Below are 23,591 nucleotides of genomic sequence, written 5' to 3' on the forward strand. Positions count from 1 at the left end.
CTGTCGGCAGGGTAGAGGCACTTATCAGCTGTGTGAGCTCTCCCGAGTCCCCTGCCCGGCCCCTGCTGTCCTCCTCACAGCAGGCAGGGGTAGGAGGAGCTGCAGATCTGGACTAGGGGCAGGAGCTGGCAAACTTACTATGTTAACATGCATAACCCACTTGGTTATTTGAAAAGACTTCCTCTCTTTGTCCTGATCTGTAGGACCTCCCACCCCCGCCTGCTGTGAGGATGACAGCAGCAGCCGGGAGGGAGACTCAGGAGAGCTCACACAGTGGCTGCCGTGGTCCGGACAGGACTGTCACTTGGTCAGGGTTCAGACCGTGGTCCGCCATTTATTGATCCCTGTTATATAGCATTTCTAGCTACATTCCACAGCTGATTTTCTGCTGGACACAACATCTGCTGGCAATTGTTACCTTGCTGATGCTCGGTTTTGAGTTCCACTTTCCCAGCAGCTGATGTTCCTTACTCCCTTTCCCACAACATAACCTTACTCCCTCTCCCACAACATACAGTGCATCCGGAAAGTATTCACAGCGATTCAATTTTTACATATTTGGTTATGTTACATTCTTATTTCAAAATGGATTAAATTCATAATTTTCCTCAAAATTCTACAAACAATCCCCCATAATGGCAACATGAAAGAAGTTTAATTGAAATCTTTGCAAATTTATTAAAAATTAAAACAATTACAGCCTCAAGAATTTTTGAGTATGATGCTACAAGCTTGGCACACCTATTTTTGGGCAGTTTCTCCCTTTCTTTTTTGCAGGACCTCTCAAGCTCTATCAGGTTGGATGGGGAGCCTCGATGCACAGCCATTTTCAGATCTCTGCAGAGATGTTTAATCGGGTTCAAGTCTGGGCTCTAGCTGGGGTCGCTCAAGGACATTCAGAGAGTTGTCTGGTAGCCACTTCTTTTTTTTATCTTGGCTGTGTGCTTAGGGTTGTTGTCCTGTTGCAAGATGAACCTTCACCCCAGTCTTAGGTCCAGAGCGCTCTGGAGCAGGTTTTCATCAAGGATGTCTCTGTACATTCCTGCATTCATCTTTCCCTCGATCCTGACTAGTCTTCCAGTTCCTGCTGCTGAAAAACATCCCCACAGCATGATGCTGCCACCACCATGCTGTACTGTAGGGATGGTATTGGCCAGGTGATGAGCGTTGCCTGGTTTCCTCCAGACATGATGCTTGTCATTCAAGCCAAAGAGTTCATTTTTTGTTTCATCAGACCAGAGACTGTTGTTTCTCAGAGTCCTTCAGGTGCCTTTTGGAAAACTGTAGGTGGGCTGTCATGTGCCTTTTACTGTGTAGTGGCTTCCCGTCTGGTCGTTCTACCATACAGGCCTGATTGGTGGAGTGCTGCAGAGATGGTTGTTCTTCTGGAAGGTTCTCCGCTCTCTACAGAGAATTGCTGGAGCTCTGTCAGAGTGACCAATGGTTTCTTGGTCACAAACTAAAGCCTTTCTCCCCCGATCGCTCAGTTTGGCTGTGCGGCCTGCTCTAGGAAGAGTCCTGGTGGTTCCAAACTTCCATTTACAGATGATGAAGGCCACTGTGCTCATTGGGACCTTCAATGCTGCAGAAATTTTTCTGTACCCTTCCTCAGATCTGTGCATCCTGTTTCGAAGGTCTACAGACAATTACTTGGACTTCATGGCTTGGTTTGTGCTCTGACATGCACTGTTAACTGTGGGACCTTATATAGACAGGTGTGTGCCTTTCCAAATCATATCCAATCAACTGAATTTACCACAGGTGGACTTCAGTCAAGTTGTAGAAACATCTCAAGGATGATCAGTGGACACAGAATGCACCTGAGCTCAATTTTGAGTGTCATGGCAATGCACATGTGATTTTTATTTTTAATAAATTTGCAAAGATTTCAAACAAACCTAGTTTCACGGTGTCATTATGGGGTATTGTTTGTAGAATTTTGAGGAAAATTAATTTATTCCATTTTGGCATAAGGCTGTAACACAAAATGTGGAAAATGTGAAGCGCTGTGAATACTTTCCGGATGAACTGTATCTGTAAGATTTTTCTTTTTTACACACTCTCTCCCTTCATCTGGGAGGCTTTCTGGCCTATGTTGACATCAAGAATGCATACACGCATGTGCACATTAGTTTAAGACCTTGGAGAGGTTCAGCTGTACCCTTGTGAGATTGACACTGGAAGTGATTCGCTTGCAATATCTGGGTCTCTTCGAAGACACAGCTCAAGGCAGTGTTTTTCTATTTTAGGAGAAACTTTGATTTCTATGCTTGAACTTTTTCAGTCCAAGAATTGCCTTACTTTTTGCTTCTGCATGAGAGTCCTGAAGCTAATGGTAGCCTCCTTTTTGAGGCAGTTTTCCATTTGCCCAGTTGCACTCCCGAGGCAGTTCCATTTGCCCAAATCTACTCCAGAACCCTACAACACAGCATCCGGTTGTCTTGAGTCAAAATTGGTCTAATCCTTTGGCAGACAGATTCATCTGTCACCAAAGACAAGATTGTCTCTGCCCTGGAGTTGAGGAGGTCCTTTCTGTCTTCTGGAAGATCCTTATGACTGATGCCAGCCTGACGGGTTAGGAAATAAGTCTTTGGCACCTTGTCATGTAAAAGGGCTTAGATATTGCAGAAATGTCAACTTCCAGTTATTATTCTGGAACCTCAGGCAATGAGTGTCCCTGCTACACTGGACCTTTTCAGCTGGAGGGTCATACAATCTAGATCCAGGGTCGGCAACCGTCGATCCCGGCCAGGTGACAGGTAGATCGCATCACTTTGCCGACCCCAGGCTAAACTGCTTCTTCCCAGTGGCAGACCAGGGTGAGAAATCCGGGCTTCAGAAGGAGAGAGCCTCGCGGGCGTAGTGGTGGAAGAGAGAAGCAGAGCGCTGAAGGAGAGAGCCAGGAGGGCGGAGCAGTGGAAGAGACTTGCTCAGACACTGAGCTAATGAAGCAGCAGGTGTGGACTTGCTGGGGCTGCTGTCAGATCAGGAAGGAAAGAACCCAGCAGGTGGAGCAGTTGAGGAGAGAGGCAGGCGGAGCAGTGGAGGGGACTTGCTCTTGCACTGAGCTCACTGAAGCAGCAGAGCGTGGGCTCACTGGGGCTACTGTCGGATCAGGTAGGAGAGAACCTGGCAGGCGGAGCAGGTGAGGAGAGAGGCGGGCGGGCAGAGCAGTGGAGGAGACTTGCTCTGGCACTGAGCTACTTCTCACTGAAGCAGCACAGCAGATGTGGGCTCACTGGGGTTGCTGCGGCTGCCGGAGTTTCTTAAGCCATGTAACACAAAGAAAAAACTGTGAGGGGGGCCGCAGCAGCTTCAGTGAGAGAATTAGCTCAGTGCCAGAGCAGGTCTCCACTACTTCTGACTTATTACTTTGAGCTGGGTGTGTTCTGTTCTTGCAGTTTTGCAGAGGGGGGGGGGGGGTAGGAGGGTAGGGATAAGTTTTTTGTATTGATGCACCTGAACTGTGAAGGGGGGGTCTGTAATGTTTGGGAGAGGGCTGTGCTATCGGGGGGGGGGGGGGGGTCTGTGTTGGAGAGCTGGTTGGTCTGTGCTAGACAGGGAGTCTGTACTGAGAAAGTAGGCTGGGATCTCTATGAGGAATGTGGATAAGGAGTGAATTGCATTGAGCAGCAGGGGTTATTTTTGGTGGTACTTTGTAAAGTGGTCCTTACAAAGAAAACTGCAGTAGAAAGAGATATAGAGCAGATACTGTCATGGGCAGAACTGAACTTGCCCGCTTTCTACAGCCCAGAAATGGACAATTAGCAGGCAGAGTTTCTCAACTGTGACAGCACCTAGACCTATGGAAGTGGTCTCTAGACCCAGAGTTGTTCCAGAACCTTTTGTAATTGGTGGTGAACGCCAGCTGTGGACCTCCTGGCCTTCAGGTTGAACAATAAATTTGACAGATTTGTCTCCAGGTGGCTTCATGGAATTGGTACACCCTGATCTTTCCATTCCTGAACTTCTTCCTTGTCTGTTTTGTAGGATAGAGATGTAGGGGAATCTTGGTGGTCCCCATGGCCCTGAACATGCCCAGGCATGTGTGGTACTCCTACCTGTTTAGACTCCTGGAAAGATGCTCCAAGCACTCTTCCAGATTGCCTGAATCCTTTGTCTCAAAAACCAATTTACCACCTTGTCGTATTATTATTTCAGGTACTTCTATAGCGCTGTCAATTTACGCAGTGCTTTACATATATATTCTACATTCACATCAGTCCCTACCCTCAAGGAGCTTGCAATCTAAGGTCCCTAACACATTCATACATACATATACATACTAAGGCCAATTTTTAGACAGGATCCAATTAACCTTCCAGCATGTCTTTGGAGTGTGGGAGGAAACCGGAGTACCCAGAGTAAACCCACGCAGGCACAGGGAGAACATGCAAACTCCAGGCAGGTGGTGTCGTGGTTGGGATTCGAAGCAACGACCCTTTTTATTGCTAGGCGAAAGTGTACACCACTGTGCCGCCCGTCATCTTTCTGGCTTCAGTGGCATGCCCTAAGAGATATGGCTTCTTTTGAGGGCTTGTTCACACCATACGTGCATGAAAACTGATAGGAAAACCGTGCAGATTTTACTTGCAGAGACATCATTTTACATCAGAAGACATCAGTTTTCATGCACGTTTCAGTGAGTTTTTATGCATGTTGACATCGGTTTTCATATGCATCAGTTATGTGCCCTGTTCACATCAATGTTGATCTCATGTTAGTTCTGTGCAGAAAACTGCATACATGTTGCAGATTCCTGCGCAGAAAAACTCCACACACTGTGGTGTGAACAGGGCACATGGAGAACCATTGTTTTCTTTGATCCCTTGCAGAACCTGTGCAGAAAAACTGATGTGCCTGCACCATGGTGTGAGTGAGGCCTAAATCAGTGGCTCCCATGGTACCAAAAGCTAGGAAGCCTGCTTCCCTCAAAGTCATTGAAGACCTAGACCAGTCTTTCTCAACCTTTTTACCCCAGAGGAACCCTTGAAATCATTTTCTAGTCTCGAGGAACCCTTACTAAAACCAATTCATTGGTGGTCAGTGAAAAAAATGCTCCTTACATTTATGGTCATGTGGAATGAGGCAGCCATTACAGGGGTGGTCAAAATGCAATCCCTACGGATGGCTTAAAAGATTGTTGGCTTTATGCAACTGTCTCTACAAGTGGCATTGACCCCAGAACTATGCAGACACCTTAAGATAGGTCAATCAGCCACAGCTCAAGGAACCCCTAGCAACCTTTGGAGGAACCCTGGTTGAGAATGGCTGACCTAGACACTGTACATAGAAGACCTTTTTTGCATGGTTCAAGGCGAAAAGATTTTTCCCCAGAGAATTTTCTGTGGGACGAATCCTTGACTTTTTACAGATAAGTCTGGATCGGCATTTGGCCCTACCCACCACAAGGGTCAGGTCTTTGTGCTTGTGATCTGTTCCAAAGATTGTTGATTTCCTATTCTTTGATGGATACCTTTTGAGCAAGGTGTCTCCCATGTGGCTTCCCTAGCTTATCCCCCTTTTAACTCCACTGTATCTGAATTTGTTTTCCTCAGCACTTGTGTTTCTTCTTGCCTTCCGCCCTGCAAGGTAAATGTCTGACCTGGTGACCTTGTTCTGTACAAAACCCTTTTTAGACTTCCACATGGACAAGGTGGTGTTGTGTCCCAGAGCTTCCTTCCTACCTAAAGTATGTTCAGCCTTTCACCTTAACTAGGATACTGCTTTCTCTAAGGTCCCACCCTCTGTGGCTCCTATAATCATGCTGTATTACTGCTTTGCTGCAAAACTGAGGCATGCTGGGAGTGGGAGGGGTTTTCCTGGGTTGTCCTACAACTTTTTTTTTTTTTTTTTTTTTTTTCCCGCAGTGTCCTAGCCACCTCTAGGCTGCACTATAACCCAGAAGTAAGAGACTATGTGTGCCTCCAAGAAAAGGATTTTACTTTGAGTACAAAAGTCCTGTTTTGTATAACTGCCTAGCTTTGTTTTTAAGGAAGTATACTATAGAAAAGGGCGGATACCTATAGTTATTTTTTGCTTTTTCGTTCTAATTCATCCAGCTTGATTTACAGAGTCTGTCTTTAGTTTGACATTAAAGGCTATTGATCAGTGTATAACAAAAAATTACTGTGTGTGTGTGTATATTGTGTGTCCTAGGGGGGTAATGTTCCCCTAAGTGCCGGTTCACACAGGGGCGACTTGTCAGGCGACCTAGCTGCCTGACAAGTCGCCTCCCGTTCTGTACGATGGAACCGTTCTAATAGGAACGACGCAAGTCGCTCCGACTTAGAAAAAGGTTCCTGTACTACTTTGGGGTGACTTGCATAGACTTCTATACAGAAGTCATTTTGCAAGTCGCCGTGGAAGTCTTGTGCAGGTCGCCTTGGTGAGGCGACCTGCAAGTCGTGCCGTCCCTGTGTGAACCGGGGCTAATGTGCTTATTATCAGTAATTACATTTTATCAGCTTTTATTTGCATTAATGCATGTGCAATTGTAATAAAGAGACATGTAAAGCAGATCAAACCCCCTCACTTCTCAAGTGTTCATCTGCCAGTGCTTCCCCCATCACAGCCGTCAATAAAAAACGTGTTTTGGTATATGGAAAGGAATGCGACTTCCTCCCCCTGTTATGCAGTATTTGGGCAAAGTGACCAATTGTCAGGTCAAGCATTGTCATATGACAGAGGGCTGACAGCAACCAACACCGAGTATTTTTGTGGTATCTGCAGAGTGGCAGGGGATTGCTGCAGAGGTAAATATCACAGGGTCATAGGCAAGCTTTACACCAGTGGTCCCAAAGTACCGGCCCGCGGGCCATTTGCAGCCCGCGGACTGGTTATAAATGGCCCGCAGGCAGGGCCGATCCTGGATGGTTTTGCACCGCAGAGAGGAAAGCGCCGAAGAGCTTTGTCTCCATCTTCTCTCTGCTGCACGCTGCTGCAGCCCAGAGAGAGAACAGAGCGGTGAAAGGATCTGCCCATCACCCCGCCCACCTAGGCACTGGTGATCGATCAGAGCCCCGGATCCAGGGTCCTGCTGCCACCTCAGGGCGGGAGATTGTGTCTTTCTCTGGGTGCCCTGTGTTGAAGCAAGGAGCTGACTTGAGGAGAGGTGAGTGAGCCACCACACCAAGGCAAGTCCTTAGTGGGGTGACTGGGGTAGTAACATAAGAACACAAGGCGCCACTCTAAGTGCAGAATGCCATAAAATTTATTAAAACAAATAAGAAAGGTGGTACTCACAAAGATACATGTTAAAAAAGCATGTTGGTAATGTAACTGCAGTGTCCTTGGCGGTTCCTGATCCGGTCTTTATGGTGCTGGTGTCCGGTGGACAGGCTCGGCGGTGGATGCCGTCGCTTCCTGCCGCTGGAACGCACGCTGTAACCCAGAAACCACAGGGATGAGATCCCTTCCGGATACGGGGGACATACAGGCGACGCGTTTGCGGAGCTACGCTCCTTCCTCAGGCCTAACGAGTGATCTGATTGGACCGTAATTAAAGGCTTGTGAATGGCGCTAATTGGTGGCAACAGCGCGCTGTGCTTGAATTCTATCTGCATTCACTCAAGATGGCTAGTATTTAACCGATGCATCAGATAGATAGATAGAGATATATATATACTAGCCATCTTGAGTGAATGCAGATAGAATTCAAGCACAGCGCGCTGTTGCCACCAATCAGCGCCATTCACAAGCCTTTAATTACGGTCCAATCAGATCACTCGTTAGGCCTGAGGAAGGAGCGTAGCTCCGCAAACACGTCGCCTGTATGTCCCCCGTATCCGGAAGGGATCTCATCCCTGTGGTTCCTGGGTTACAGCGTGCGTTCCAGCGGCAGGAAGCGACGGCATCCACCGCCGAGCCTGTCCACCGGACACCAGCACCATAAAGACCGGATCAGGAACCGCCAAGGACACTGCAGTTACATTACCAACATGCTTTTTTAACATGTATCTTTGTGAGTACCACCTTTCTTATTTGTTTTAATAAATTTTATGGCATTCTGCACTTAGAGTGGCGCCTTGTGTTCTTATGTTACAGCACCTAGAGGACCACTTCTTTTCTCCCATCAGGGCAGCCTTCTAACATGGTTAGTGTATCATATAGTTACTATGGACATTTCTCCAGCTTACATGGATATTAAAATCTATAACTTTTGCTAATAGACCTATGTTCATCCATCCTCATTAATTATTGAAATTGCTTTTAAATGTTAATTTTATTTTTAATTTTAATTTTATTTCAATTGTTATCCTCTTATAATTGTTTTACTGGCTGTTAATCTGTAACCGTGTCGGGCTCAGCGCTCACATTCACCTGTTATAGGGTGACTGGGGTAGCAATCTGTGTGTGTGGGGGTGCAGTGTGGGGGGGGGGGGGGGGGCAATGCTGGGTTTAATAATGCGTTTTGCTGACATCAGTGCTGGGTTTAATAATGCGTCTGCTGTTAGGGTCTCAACTGCTAACTCACTTAAAGCAAACTTGGCTCATCTAATACAGAGCAAACACTGCCAAGCATCTGGCAGTAAGCAGTGACTGGTAGCTAATAGTAACTACAACTGTATATAGTTTATTGTTTTTGAAGTTTGAAAGTTTGCATGTGGCCCCCATGGGATATGAAAACTTGTCATGTGGCCCTCAGGCAATTTGAGTTTGAGACCCCTGCTTTACACAGACAACTGTCACTTTGACTATGTAAAGTAGCTGTTGTGTTTTGATTGGTTTGGTTTGTTTTTTGAGTAACTCTTTTAGGGTCCTTTACACACGGGCTTGTCCGTGTATGGACTTCGCTTTGCTCAGCAGGGATCAATCTGTTGATCTCCGCTGAGCAGGCAGATGACAGGTCCGTCTCTACTCACTGTGAGGAGATGGACCTGTGAAAGCCCTGTTCTCTATGAAAATTGGATGTCCGTTTTTATCCAATTCTCCAGACGGATGGAAAATAGGGTTTCCACCCGTCTGGATTTCACGGACAGGATCGGATCAGATGTCAGCGGACATGACACCGCTGACATCTGCTGCTCCATAGTGCTGAATGGAGCATCCAATCAGGTCCGCCTGAAAAAACTGACAGGTGGACCTGATCGGAATGCCCGCGTGAAAGGGCCCTAATACTTGAAGGCCAGGCCTTTCTTGACAATTTTTGTTTACAAGTAGAAATCTAGTATTTTTTTTTTGCTAGGAAACTACGGTACTTAAAATACCCCAAACGTTTTTTAGCAGAGACCCTGGAGAATAAAACGGCGGTTGTTGCAATTTTTTATGTCGCATAGTATTTGCACAGTGGTTTTTAAAACACAATTTTTTTGGAAATATACACTTTATTGAAGTTTAATGCAAAAAAAACATAATACATAACCCAATTTTTGGTAAAATATATGAGGATGTTACGCCAAGTAAATAGATACCCAACATGTCACAACCCCTCTAGCTGCAAACATAATTGGGGTTATGGTTGACAGCTGCAGCCATAGATCAGGTAAACCACTTAAAACCAACACACACATATATACAGTGGGGACGGAAAGTATTCAGACCCCCTTAAATTTTTCACTCTTTGTTATATTGCAGCCATTTGCTAAAATCTTTTAAGTTCATTTTTTTTCCTCATTAATGTACACACAGCACCCCATATTGACAGAAAAACACAGAATTGTTGACATTTTTGCAGATTTATTAAAAAAGAAAAACTGAAATATCACATGGTCCTAAGTATTCAGACCCTTTGCTGTGACACTCATATATTTAACTCAGGTGCTGTCCATTTCTTCTGATCATCCTTGAGATGGTTCTACACCTTCATTTGAGTCCAGCTGTGTTTATACTGATTGGACTTGATTAGGAAAGCCACACACCTGTCTATATAAGACCTTACAGCTCACAGTGCATGTTAGAGCAAATGAGAATCATGAGGTCTAAGGAACTGCCTGAAGAGCTCAGAGACAGAATTGTGGCAAGGCACAGATCTGGCCAAGGTTACAAAAAAAATTCTGCTGCACTTAAGGTTCCTAAGAGCACAGTGGCCTCCATATTTCTTAAATGGAAGATGTTTGGGACGACCAGAACCCTTCCTAGGGCTGGCCGTCCGGCCAAACTGAGCTATCGAGGGAGAAGAGCCTTGGTGAGAGAGGTAAAGAGGAACCCAAAGATCACTGTGGCTGAGCTCCAGAGATGCAGTCGAGAGATGGGAGAAAGTTGTAGAAAGTCAACCATCACTGCAGCCCTCCACCAGTCGGGGCTTTATGGCAGAGTGGCCCGACGGAAGCCTCTCCTCAGTGCAAGACACATGAAAGCCCGCATGGAGTTTGATAAAAAAACACCTGAAGGACTTAATTCTAAGCGGTATGTGTGGAGAAAACCAGGCACTGCTGATCACCTGTCCAATACAGTCCCAACAGTGAAGCATGGTGGTGGCAGCATCATTCTGTGGGGGTGTTTTTCAGCTCCAGGGACAGGATGACTGGTTGCTATCGAGGGAAAGATGAATGCGGCCAAGTACAGGGATATCCTGGACAAAAACCTTCTCCAGAGTGCTCAGGACCTCAGACTGGGCCGAAGGTTTACCTTCCAAAAAGACAATGAACCTGAGCACACAGCTAAAATAACGAAGGAGTGGCTTCACAACAACTCCGTGACTGTTTGTTTTTGAATAGCCCAGCCAGAGCCCTGACTTAAACCCAATTGAGCATCTCTGGAGAGACCTAAAAATGGCTGTCCACCAACGTTTACCATCCAACCTGACAGAACTGGAGAGGATCTGCAAGGAGGAATGGCAGAGGATACCCAAAACAAGGTGTGAAAAACTTGTTGCATCTTTCCCAAAAAGACTCATGGCTGTATTAGATGAAAAGGGTGCTTCTACTAAATACTGAGCAAATGGTCGGAATACTTAGGACCATGTGATATTTCAGTTTTTCTTTTTGAATAAATTTGCAAAAATGTCAACAATTCTGTGTTTTTCTGTCAATATGGGGTGCTGTGTGTACATTAATGAGGAAAAAAATGAACTTAAATGATTTTATATATATATGTATGTATGTGTGTGTGTGTGTATATAATATCTCTCTTTATATAATTTTATATATATATATATATATATATATATAATATCTCACAAAAGTGAGTACACCCTCACATTTTGTAAACTTTGCTACAATGTAAAGTAGTGAGTGTACAGCTTGTATAACAGTGTAAATTTGCTGTCCCCTCAAAATAACTCAACACACAGCCATTAATGTGTAATCCGCTGGCAGTGAGATACTGTGTGTGTGTGTGTGTGTATATATATATATATATTTTGTGTGTGTGCAATGTGGTCTTGAAGTGGTAAGTATTTGTGTGTGTGTGTATGATTAAATTTGTATTCCAGATTGGTATCTTGTGTCCCTCCACCTCTGCACCTTGTATTCATTGCCTGATCTGTTACATGTTTTCAGCCAGTCTCTCATTGCCATCTGCTTGGGATTGGTTAGCCGTACTCCATGTGAAAACTCTCTGCCTTTCTCGTTTCCAGGGACTCCACATTGGCAGACGAAACTGGAAGCCGCACAGAATGTTCTGCTTTGTAAAGAAATATTTGCACAATTGTCTCGTGAAGCCGTTCAAATCAAATCCCAAATCCCTCACATTGTCGTCAAGAACCAAATTATCTCCCAGCCATTTCCTGGTAAGAAATGTATGTTTTATGACTGTAGGAGGAGATGACTTTAGAGATCCGTTTAGTCTGTCATTTAGCTAGAAATGGTATTTATTACCTAACACTTTGTATGGAGGAGAAATGTGTAGCCTTTTTTTTTTTTTTTCTGGAAACTTTCTTCATTCAGCATTTGAGAGCAAGAAATGGATGAAGGAAGCAGATCTTTAGAGAAATGCGTAAGCTGCCATTACTGACCTACTTCTAAAACTGGTCCAAAACCAGGACCTGGACCAAGTATGCAGATCAGGATATTTAACTTCATTTGCTGCATAGCAAGTGAAGGCTGGAAAGTATTGGGAGCTTTTGGATGAGCATGACATCCATCCAGGAAGCTTTAACTACTTCAACTCCAGAAGATTTTCCACCCCTGTCTGACCAGGCCATTTTTTTTCGATATGGCACTGCTTTACGTTAACTGACAATTGCGCGGTTGTGCGACACTGTACCCAAATGTTGTCCTTTTCTTATTTCCCCACAAATAGAGCTTTCGTTTGGTGGTATTTCATCACCTCCTGGGTTTTTTTTATTTATTGTTTTTTTTTGTTGTGCTATAAACAAAAAAGACGGACAATTTTGAAAAAAAAAATGTTTTTATTTACTTTCTGCTATAAAACCTATCCAATAAAAAAATTTAAAATTCTAATTTCTTCATAAATTTAGGCCAATATGTATTCTGCTACATATTTTTGGTAAAAAAAAAAAAAAAAGTCCCAATAAGCGTATATTGATTGGTTTGCACAAAAGTTATAACGTGTCTGAACTATGGGATATTTTATATATATTTTTATTTTTAGAAGCTTTTGCTTTTTTTTTCTTTTTTTTTTCTTTCAAGTAGTCAAAAATGTAACCCCATTAAAAACGCCTGTAAACAGAGCGTGGCTAAACGCGAGTTACCGCGTTTACACGCTGTTACAGGGATTTGGCGTTTCAAATGCCTCTAAACATCCGTCCTGAACGCATTTTTTTTGCTTTTCAAAAATGCTTCTAAACTCAACTGACTATAAACGACCCTGTGTACATGTACTGATAAGATAACATGGAAGAGAGTTCAGGGGCAGCTGAAAAAAATGCCCAACTGCTCCTAAGGTTCCATGCACACTGGACTTAAAAAAAAAGAATGTAGATTCTACAGGCGTTTGACGTTTTTTTTTCTCCTGCCTCTAGAAGCACTTCTATTGTGTTCTATGTGTCTTTGCACATTATTGACTACTACAGGCGTTTTGTGTCAGGGACATTCAGAGGCAGGAAAAAAAAAACCCTTCTCTATTGCGTTTTCTGGAGAAGCTTAGGAGCTGTAAAAACGTCAGTCTCTTCTAAACTCCTCTTATCTCTTCTAAACGTTAAGTTTCAACGTTTTTTTTTAGTAAAAAAAAAAAGGTGTGTTGTCACTGTACATCATTTCCTGGCTTTACAGGAAGTCTCTTTTGACCCTGTCCATCGTCTCCATCTTTCTATGAAAGAGCCACACGTTCAGACATGACCAGGAGGGAGGTCACACAACATCAGTTGATTGCAGCTGTGCAAGGACATGCCAACCTCTGGGATAAATCTCACCCAGATTATAAAGACAGAATTATAAAACATCCTGGGAGGAGATGGCGTGAACTGGAGCACCCTGAGTATTGGGAAGAGTAGAGTGGCATGGCTCTTGATGGCTCAGGAATCTCTGCTCACAATATCCTTTGCTCTTTTTGTCCAAAATGGCACCCAGCAAAAAAAGGCTGTGAAATGCTTTTTTTGGGAGTAAAACTTGCAGAGGGGCGTGCAGTGCAAAAAAACGCCTGTAAACTAAAATGCTCTTAAACTCTCATAGACTCGCCTAAACTTTGTACAATATGCTCTCAATTCGCGTCTTTTATGCCACGTTTTTAAAGCTAAAACGCTGATGCTTTTTCTGCTCCTAGTGTGCATGGAGCCTAAACGTCCGTTTACCAGCAGCAGTGTACATGAGGCCTAAAACGGACGTTTTTCACTATCGGTTATCAGCTGTCAGTTTCCAGCTTTCAGAAGAGGTTTTCAACTGCCCTGTGTACAAGGCCTAACTGTGTGCCTAACCAGTGTTTTATTACAGCGTGGGAGGTGCTTTTACTAGGGGAAGACCTGGATCCATATCTCTGCCTTGCAGGTCATCCATGTCTTCCCTCCTGTAAGAACGTCAATCTGCCTTGTTTACATAGGCAGACTGCCATTCTTCCTCTGCAGCATGATCGGCGTGTGCCGGCGGACATAGAGTCCATGGTACCTGCTGAGCAACTCCTGGGAGTGAGCCGCCAGTGGCACGCTTTCGCGCCCTCTATGCGGAAGTGTAGGATCGCGTGTGTGTATATGGGTGTGATATAGATATAGATATATATATATATATATATATATATATATATATATATATATATATATATATATGTGTCATCCTGCGCACAGCGGCCGCCCTGTAGCAAAAAAAACTGGTATAGGATGGTAGGCATGTTGTTCGTTTTAGAAGGAAAGGTCTAAACTGGCTTCCCCTTTATTTCTTTCAGTACAGGCTTGTAAAGTGAATGAAAAACCCTAATGAACTTATTTGGTCCATTTTGTTAAAAACACTTTCAATTTTTTTTTTTTTTTTTATCATAACTGATAAGTGCTACAAAAACGCATGTTTCCTGCCGAAAAATCCAGTGGTGTCTTGTGCACTCTGCAGTGTGATTTAGCCACTTCAGCCCCGGAAGAATTTACCCCCTTCCTGACCAGAGCACTTTTTGCGATTCGGCACTGCGTCGCTTTAACTGACAATTGCGCGTTCGTGCGAAGTGGCTCCCAAACAAAATTAATGTCCTTTTTTTTCCCCACAAATAGAGCTTTCTTTTGGTGGTATTTGATCACCCCTGCGGATTTTATTTTTTGCGCTATAAACAAAAAAAGAGCGACAATTTTGAAAAAAATGCATTATTTTTTACTTTTTGCTATAATAAATATCACTCAAATATATAAAAAAAACATTTTTTTTCCTCAGTTTAGGCCAATACATATTCTACATAATTTTGGTAAAAAAAAATCGCAATAAGCGATTATTGATCGGTTTGCGCAAAAGTTATAGCGTTTACAAAATAGGGGATAGTTTTATGGCATTTTTTATTAATAATTTATTTTTTTTAAATGGCGGCGACCAGTGATTTTTATCGTGACTGCGACCTTATGGCGGACACATCGGACATTTTTGACACATTTTTGGGACCATTGTCATTTATACAGCAATCAGTGCTATACAAATGCACTGATTCCTGTGTAAATGACACTGGCAGTGAATGGGTTAACCACTAGGTGGCAGTGTAGGGGTTAAGTGTGTCCTAGGGGCGTGTTTCTAACTGTGGGGGGCTGTGTGTGACATGTCACCGATCTCTGCTCCGATAACAGGGAGCAGAGATCAGTGACACTGTCACTAGGCAGAACGGGGAGATGCTTGTTTACATTAGCATCTCCCCGTTCTTCCTCCCTGTGAGGCGATCGAGTCCGCGGGACCCGTGACCCGACTCGCGGAGCTTGCCGCGCGCGCCCGCTGGCCGCCTCTTAAAGGGGAACGTACAGGCACGTGATTCTGCCTGTATGAACCCTTCTGCCGCAGTATATCTGCATGAGGCAGTCAGCAAGCGGTTAAAACAATATTATCATTACAGAACACCCCTCTCCAGGTTTTAGAGATTAGGTGGTGTCCTGTAGTCCTAACACTTCCTGTCCTAGGGTGAGAATGCTGCTGATAGATACTGTGCAGACATTTTAGGCAGGTGTGAAGAAATGCTGTAAAGTAAGAATGCTTTCAAACATATACACTGTATTACCAAAAGTATTGGGACGCCTACCCTTACACGCACATGAACTTTAATGGCGTCTTAGTCCGTAGGGTTCAATATTGAGTCGGCCCACCCTTTGCAGCTAAAACAGTTTCAACTCTTCTGGGAAGGCTGTCCACAAGGTTTAGGAGTGTGTCTATGGGAATGGTTGACCATTTTTCTAGAAGAGCATTTGTGAGGTTAGGCACTGATGTTGCAAGAGAAGGCTTGGCTCGCAATCTCCATTCTAATTCCTCCCAAAGGTGTTCTATCAGGATGAGGTCTGTGCAGGCCAGTCAAGTTCCTCCACCCCAAACTCGCTCAGACATGTCTTTATGGACCTTGCTTTGTGCACCGGTCCAAATCATTTGGTGGAGGGGGGATTATGGTGTGGGGTTGTTTTTCAGGGGTTGTTCTTGGCCTCTTAGTTCCAGTGAAGGGAACTCTTAAGGCGTCGACATACCAAGACATTTTGGACAATTTCATGCTCCCAACTTTGTGGGAACAGTTTTGGGATGGCCCCTTCCTGTTCCAACATGACTGCACACCAGTACACAATCAAGGTCCATAAAGACATGGATGAGCAAGCTTGGGATGGAGGAACTTGGCTGACCTCCACCCGATAGAACACCTTTGGGATGAATTGGAGCGGAGACTGTGAGCCAGGCCTTCTCGTCCTCACAATTGCACTTCTGGAAAAATGGTCAAACATTCCCATAGACACACTCCTAAACATTGTTGACAGCCTTCCCAGAGGAGTTAAAGCTGCAAAGGGTGGGCCAACTCAATCTTGAACCCTACAGACCAAGACTGGGATGCCATTAACCACTTCAATACTGGGCATTTTCACCCCCTTCCTGCCCAAGCCATTTTTCAACTTTCAGCACTGTCGCACTTTGAATGACAATTGTGCGGTCATACTACACTGTACCCAGGTGAAATTATGATTTTTTCCCAACAAATAGAGCTTTCTTTTGGTGGTATTTGATCACCTCTGCGGTTTTTATTTTTTGTGCTATAAACAAAAGAAGAGGGACAAGTTTGAAAAAAAACACAATATTTTTTACTTTTTGCGATAATAAATTATCCAATTTTTTTTTCTTTAAAACAAATTTTTTCCTCAATTTAGGCCGATATATGTTCTTCTACATATTTTTGGTAAAAAAAATCGCAATAAGCGTATATTGATTGGTTTGCGCAAAAGTTATAGCGTCTACAAAATAGGGGATAGATCTATAACATTTTTAAAAATTTTTTTTTTTTTTTTTTTTTTTTTTACTAGTAATGGCGGCGATTTGTGATTTTTATCGTGACTGCTATATTGCGGCGGACACATTGGACACTTTTGACACATTTTTGGGACCATTCACATTTATACAGCGATCCGTGCTATAAAAATGCACTGATTACTGTATAAATGTGACTGGCAGGGAAGGGGTTAACACTAGGTGGTGATCGAGGGGTTAACTGTGTTGCTAGGGAGTGATTCTAACTGTAGGGGGCGGGGAATCACTAGGGGAGGAGACCAATCGGTGTTCCTCTGTACTGGGGAACATACCATCGGTCTCCTCTCCTCTGACAGGGCCGTGGATCTGTGTGTTTACACACACAGATCCACGGTCTTGCTGTGTTACCGGCAATCGTGGGTGCCCAGCGGTCATCGCGGCCGCCGGGCATGCGCACCGGGTGCCCAGTGACACATCGGGCGCGCCCCCCCCTGGTGGGCCGGGAAAGCGAGGCCGTCATATGACGCCCGCCTGCAACGAGAGCTGCGCCGCCTGGCCGTCAATTGACAGCCGGCGGTCAGCAAGCAGTTAAAGTTCAAGTGAAGGCAGGCGTCCTAATATTTTTGGTAATCTAGTGCAATGTTTCTCAACTCCAGTCCTGAAGGCGCCCCAGCAGGTCATGTTTTCAGGATTTTCCTCAGATGAAACAGGTGTGGTAATTACGAAGGCAGTGAAATTGATCAAATCAACTGTGCAAAATAGTGAAGAGCCTGAAAACATGACCTGTTGGGGTGCCTTAGGACTGGAGTTGAGAAACACTGATATAGTGTATATTTTAATTGTTTTATTTGTATCAGTGTAAAAAATGCAAAGTGAGCGAACAGAAGACAAATTCAAATCCATATTTGGTGTGGCTACTCTTTTTTGATTTCAAACCGGCATCCAGGATTTTGTAAGATTAGAGTCAGGTGTGAACCAGTTCTACCAAGCAGGTGCTAATGATCATCAATTTCATATGTAGGTTGAAACAGTCAATAACTGAAACAGCTGTGTAGGAGGCTTAACACTGGGCGAGGAACTGCCAAACTCTGCTACTAAGGTGAGGTTGTGGAAGACCGTTTCATGCCACAAGTCAAACCATGACAAGACTAAGCACAGCAACAAGACATCAGCAAGGTCTCTCCCAGGCAAAGATTAAGATGTGCTGTTCAAGCTCTTTTGAAGAAGCACAAAGAAACGGGCAACCTTGAGGACCATAGATGCAGTGGTCGACTAAGGAAACCTAATGCAGCAGATGAAAGGAGGCAGTTTGTTCACCGAAGGGAGGGAGAGCGGTACAATAATGAGTGTCTGCAGGCAACTGTGAAGCATGATGGAGGTTCCTTACAAGTTTGGGGCCGCATTTATGCAAATAGAGTAGAAGATTTGGTCAGGACCAATGGTGCCCGCCCCTCGATGTTGAGAAACACAAGCAGATACTTATCCATCATTCCATACCCATCAGGGAGGCATGTGATTGGCCCTAAATTCATTCCACAGCAGGACAACGACCCCAAACATAGCCAATGTCATTAAGAACTATCTTCAGCATAAAGAACAAGGAGTCCAAGAAGTGATGGTTTGGCCCCCCACAGAGCCCTGATCTCAACATTGAGTCTGTCTGGGATTACATGAAGAAACCGAAGGATTTGCGGCAGCCTACATCCACAGGAGATCTGTGCTTCTCCAAAACGTTTGGGACAACCTACCTGCCAAGTTCCTTCAAAAACTGTGTGCAAGTGTACCTAGAAGAATTGATGCTGTGTTGAAGGCAAAAAGGGTTGTCACACCAAATATTGGTTTGAATTTCTTTTCTGTTCATTTTAATTACCATTTTTGTTTGATAAAAATAAACTATTAACACTTTTCTATTTTTGAAAGCATTCTTCATTTATAGCATTTTTTTTTCACGCCTGCCTAAAACTCTTCCACTGTAGCGTGTATGTATGTGTATGTGTGTGTGTGTATATATGTGTGTGTGTGTGTGTGTGTGTGTGTATATATATATATATATATATATATATATATATATATACACTACCGTTCAAAAGTTTGGGGTCACATTGAAATGTCCTTATTTTTGAAGGAAAAGCACTGTACTTTTAAATGAAGCTAACTTTAAACTAGTCCTAACTTTAAACAAATATACTCTATACATTGCTAATGTGGTAAATGACTATTCTAACTGCAAATGTCTAGTTTTTGGTGCAATATCTACATAGGTGTATAGAGGCCCATTTCCAGCAACTATCACTCCAGTGTTCTAATGGTACAATGTGTTTGCTCATTGGCTCAGAAGGCTAATTGATGATTAGCAAACCCTTGTGCAATCATGTTCACACATCTAAAAACAGTCTAGCTCCTTCCAGAAGCTACAAAACTGACCTTCCTGTGAGCAGATTGAGTTTCTGGAGCATCACATTTGTGGGGTCAATTAAACGCTCAAAATGGCCAGAAAAAGAGAACTTTCATCTGAAACTCGACAGTCTATTCTTGTTCTTAGAAATGAAGGCTATTCCATGCGAGAAATTGCAAAGAAATTGAAGATTTTCTACAACGGTGTGTACTACTCCCTTCAGAGGACAGCACAAACAGGCTCTAACCAGAGTAGAAAAAGAAGTGGGAGGCCGCGTTGCACAACTAAGCAAGAAGATAAGCACATTAGAGTCTCTAGTTTGAGAAACAGACGCCTCACAGGTCCCCAACTGGCATCTTCATTAAATAGTACCCGCAAAACACCAGTGTCAACATCTACAGTGAAGAGGCAGCTGAGGGATTTTGGGCTTCAGGGCAGAGTGGCAAAGAAAAAGCCATATCTGAGACTGGCCAATAAAAGAAAAAGATTAAGATGGGCAAAAGAACACAGACATTGGACAGAGGAAGACTGGAAAAAAGTGTTGTGGACGGATGCCAAAGGTGTGCAATGCTGTAATTGCTGCAAAAGGAGGATTCTTTGATGAAAGCAAAGTTTGATGTAAAAACAATGTTATTTCAAATACAAATCATTATTTCTAACCTTGTCAATGTCTTGACTCTATTTTCTATTCATTTCACAACGTATGGTGGTGAATAAGTGTGACTTTTCATGGAAAACACAAAATTGTTTGGGTGACCCCAAACTTTTGAACGGTAGTGTGTATATATATATATATATATATATATATATATATATATATATATATATATATATATATACATATATATACATACATATACATACACAGAGAGAGAGAGAGAGATCTCTCGATCTCGATCTCTAGATCTCTATATATTGTGCCTGGAGTACAACTTTAACTACCTGGCATCCGCGCTATAGCCGAATGACGGCTACAGCGCGGACCTACATTCCCGGGAGGCCGTCATATGATGTCCTCCCCTGTGCACGCTCCCTGCGCGCGCCCTGCAGGGCGTGCGCCGGGCGCGTTGTGATCACCGAGTCACTGAGACTCGGCTGATCACCGATCTGTGTAAGGGGCCGGGGCCGGCCCCTTACCATGTGATCAGCTGTCAGCCAATGACAGCTGATCACATTATGTAAACAAAAGATCAGTAATCGTTTTTTTTTTTTTTTTTTACTCACGCTGACAGCGTGAGTAGAAAAAAAAGCCGATCACCGGCTCAGATGTAAGGGACATCGGTCCCCAAGTGGAAGAGGCACATCTGCCTCATCAGTGCCCAATAAAAGTGCCACCTAATAGTGCCCACAGTGCCCACAGTGCCACCTAACAGTGCCCACAAGTACCACCTATCAATGCCCACCTGTAGTGCCAATCAGTGCCACCTGCCAGTGCTGCCCATCACTGCCACCCATCAGTGCCCATCACTGCCGCCTATCAGTGCCCATCACTGCCGCCTATCAGTGCCCATCACTGCCGCCTCATCAGCGTACATCAATGAAGGAGAAAAATTACCCGTTTAAAATTTTTTATAACAAAATATAAAAAAATTAACTTTTTTTAAAAAAAAAAAATCAGTTTTTTACATTTTTTTAATAAAAATTAAAAACCGCAGAGGTGATCAAATACCACCAAAAGAAAGCTCTATTTGTGGGGAAAAAATGATAAAAATTTCATTTGAGTACAGTGTAGTATGACCGCGCAATTGTCATTCAAAGTGCGTCAGCGCCGAAAGCTGAAAATTGGTCTGGATAGGAGGGGGGTTTAAGTGCCCTGTAAGCAAGTGGTTAAACTTACCATCAAATTGGATGATGGTGTTAGCTGCGGTGTTATAAAACGTCTTTCTTACCTTGTTAAACACGTCCTCCTTTGTTCTTTTACAAATGTAAAATGTTCTGTCCCCCGTGGTGCAGGTTTTTGTGTATAAAGCTAAAGCCCTAATATTTAATAGGACTGGTTGTTTGGAAGTTCCCTGGCGTAGACAGTGGCACAGTTAGCGGCCTTCCCCCATTATGCCGTTTCCTTGGTATCCTTTGTAGAGATCTCCCATCCGTCTTCCAATGGGCACAGCCTGTTCTCTGTCGCTCTATGCTGCTAGCATGTGACTGAGGCTTGATTTTTGTATGCAGTGTGTGTTTCTGAAGAGCGAGTCGTGTTCTGCTCCTGTTCAGGGTAGATGTATTTTACGTACTTATGATGCCCTTCCAAAAAAACCATTGTTGTGCAATCTGCCATTAGTGTTTTCATTAAATCGGACCTGTAACATGTACATTGTCTTCAGTCACTTGTGCAATTTGTCATGTGACTTGGGACATCCACATGACAAATCGCACCCCATTCTTTTCAGTTGCACCCATTCAAATCAGCACAACTTAACCTCTTCACGCCAGCGCCTCCCGGCCCTTTAAGAGGTTTAGGATTGCGGGAGGCGGGGCTTAAGATCACCTGACCACCGTGATTGGCTGTCGCGTGATCTGAAAAACCGGTTACGCACTGGTAACTGTGCTGGGAACGCACATGGCGCGCGCTCTCGGCAAAGCTGTATTGACTGCAGTTCATGCAAATATGTGGCCCCCCTGCACCAAGGACCAGCCACCGAGAGGCCGCATATTTGTGTGTGGTCGGCGCCAAGAGATTAAAGTGATTGTAAATGATTACCTTGTAAAACAACCCATTCTGTTTAAAATAGAAATGAAAGGCAAAACATTTTGTGTATAAATACCATCCCCCCCCACCCACCCCCTTTTTTTTTATAAGTGATCACATTCCCTCTGTTCCCAACTGCATAAGAGCTGAAGGAGAAGCAACAGCACACTGAGCTTCCCAATGAATGGCTGTGCAGCGGGGTATGTCGGGACAAGTCTGATCATTGGAGGAGAGCTGACTGAGTTCCCAGTAAAGCTAGAGAACTGACCAGTTTGCTCTCCTGCTTAGTGTGGTCAGTTTTTAATAGTAAAGCACAGGGACTGGCAGGAACACAAGGGATTTGACACAAAGGAAGCAATACAAAGAGAACAGGAGACTTTCTCATACATCGTACAGCAGGCAAACATCAGGAACATAAAGTGCTGGGGTAATAAACGCTTTAAAGTCGCAGCGACTTTGAAAAGGTGCCTGCACTACTTTGGTGTGACTTTTGATGCGACTTTGATCCATGGAATGTAAAGTCTGATCAAAATCGCACCATACGTGCAACTTTGGAGACACGCTGTGAATGGAGCCTTGAAGCGACTCTGTTGCCACAAGAAAAGCCCTGTAAAGTTAGAGGTAAGCAACAGCCTGTGGAGCCACCCTTGTGTGCAGGAGATAGTTATGTCTCATTACAATGTGTGCATCAATAGAAACACACAGCCCTGTATACTAGAAAGACAAGGCACTTCAGGGCTGTGTGTGCGTCCTCTCTTGGAGACTGCCCTGTCCACTCTTAACTCTTTCCTGTGAAAACTGGATGTTTAGGGAAGCAGCACTGAGAGAGCAGAAGCCAGCAGCATTGAAAAATGTAAAATGCAAGTGCTCAGTTTTACATTTTAACAAAAAGTTTACTGGGGAATGTTTTTATGTTGCTCTTAATGTGTTAAGCTGAAAAACACTGATGGTTTAATAATACTTTAAACACTTCAGCCCCGGAAGAATTGGCTGCTCAATGACCGGGCCACTTTTTGCAATTCGGCACTGCGTCGCTTTAACTGACAATTGCGCGGTCGTGCGACGCTGTACTCAAACAAAATTGACGTCATTTTTTTCCCCACAAATAGAGATTCCTTTTGGTGCTCTTTGGTCATCTCTGCGGTTTTTATTTTTATTTTTTGCGCTATAAACAAAAAGAAAAAAGAGAAATTTTGAAAAAAACACAATATTTTGCACTTTTTGCTGTAATAAATATCCCCAATTTTATTTTTAAAATGCTAAAAAAATTTTCTCAGTTTAGGCCGATATGTATATGGTTTGCTCAAAAGTTATAGCATCTACAAAATAGGGGATAGATTAATGGCATTTTTATTATTATTATCATTATATATATATATATATATATATATATATATATATATATATATATATATATATATATATATATATATATATATATATATATATATATATATATATATATATATATATATTTTTTTTTTTTTTTTTTTACTAGTAATGACGGCAATCCTATCCTTATTATTATTATTATTATTATTAATTTTTTTTTTTTTTTTTTTTTATCAGCACTGCGACATTATGGCGGACATATCGGACACTTTTGACACATTTTTGGGACCATTGTCATTTATACAACGATCAGTGCTATAAAAATGCACTGATTACTGTATAAATGTCACTGGCAAGGAAGGGGATAACATTAGGAGGCCATCAAGGGGTTACCTGTTCCCTAGGTGTGTGTTCTAACCGTGGGGGATGGGAGTGACTATAGGAGATG

General features: G+C 43.5%; 1 protein-coding gene across 1 annotated transcript in view; it reads left to right on the forward strand.

The window, feature by feature from the left end:
* Positions 1 to 23,591, forward strand: part of MED17 (mediator complex subunit 17) — a 76,812-nt gene that overhangs the window by 31,367 nt on the left and 21,854 nt on the right. Inside the window, exon 6 of the mRNA XM_073613000.1 lies at positions 11,519 to 11,671. Coding sequence (XP_073469101.1) covers positions 11,519 to 11,671 — 153 coding nt within the window. The remainder of the gene's footprint in view (positions 1 to 11,518; positions 11,672 to 23,591) is intronic.

This window comes from Aquarana catesbeiana, linkage group LG02 (assembly GCF_042186555.1).
Source record: "Aquarana catesbeiana isolate 2022-GZ linkage group LG02, ASM4218655v1, whole genome shotgun sequence".
In the NCBI taxonomy this organism is placed as follows: Eukaryota; Metazoa; Chordata; class Amphibia; order Anura; family Ranidae; genus Aquarana; species Aquarana catesbeiana.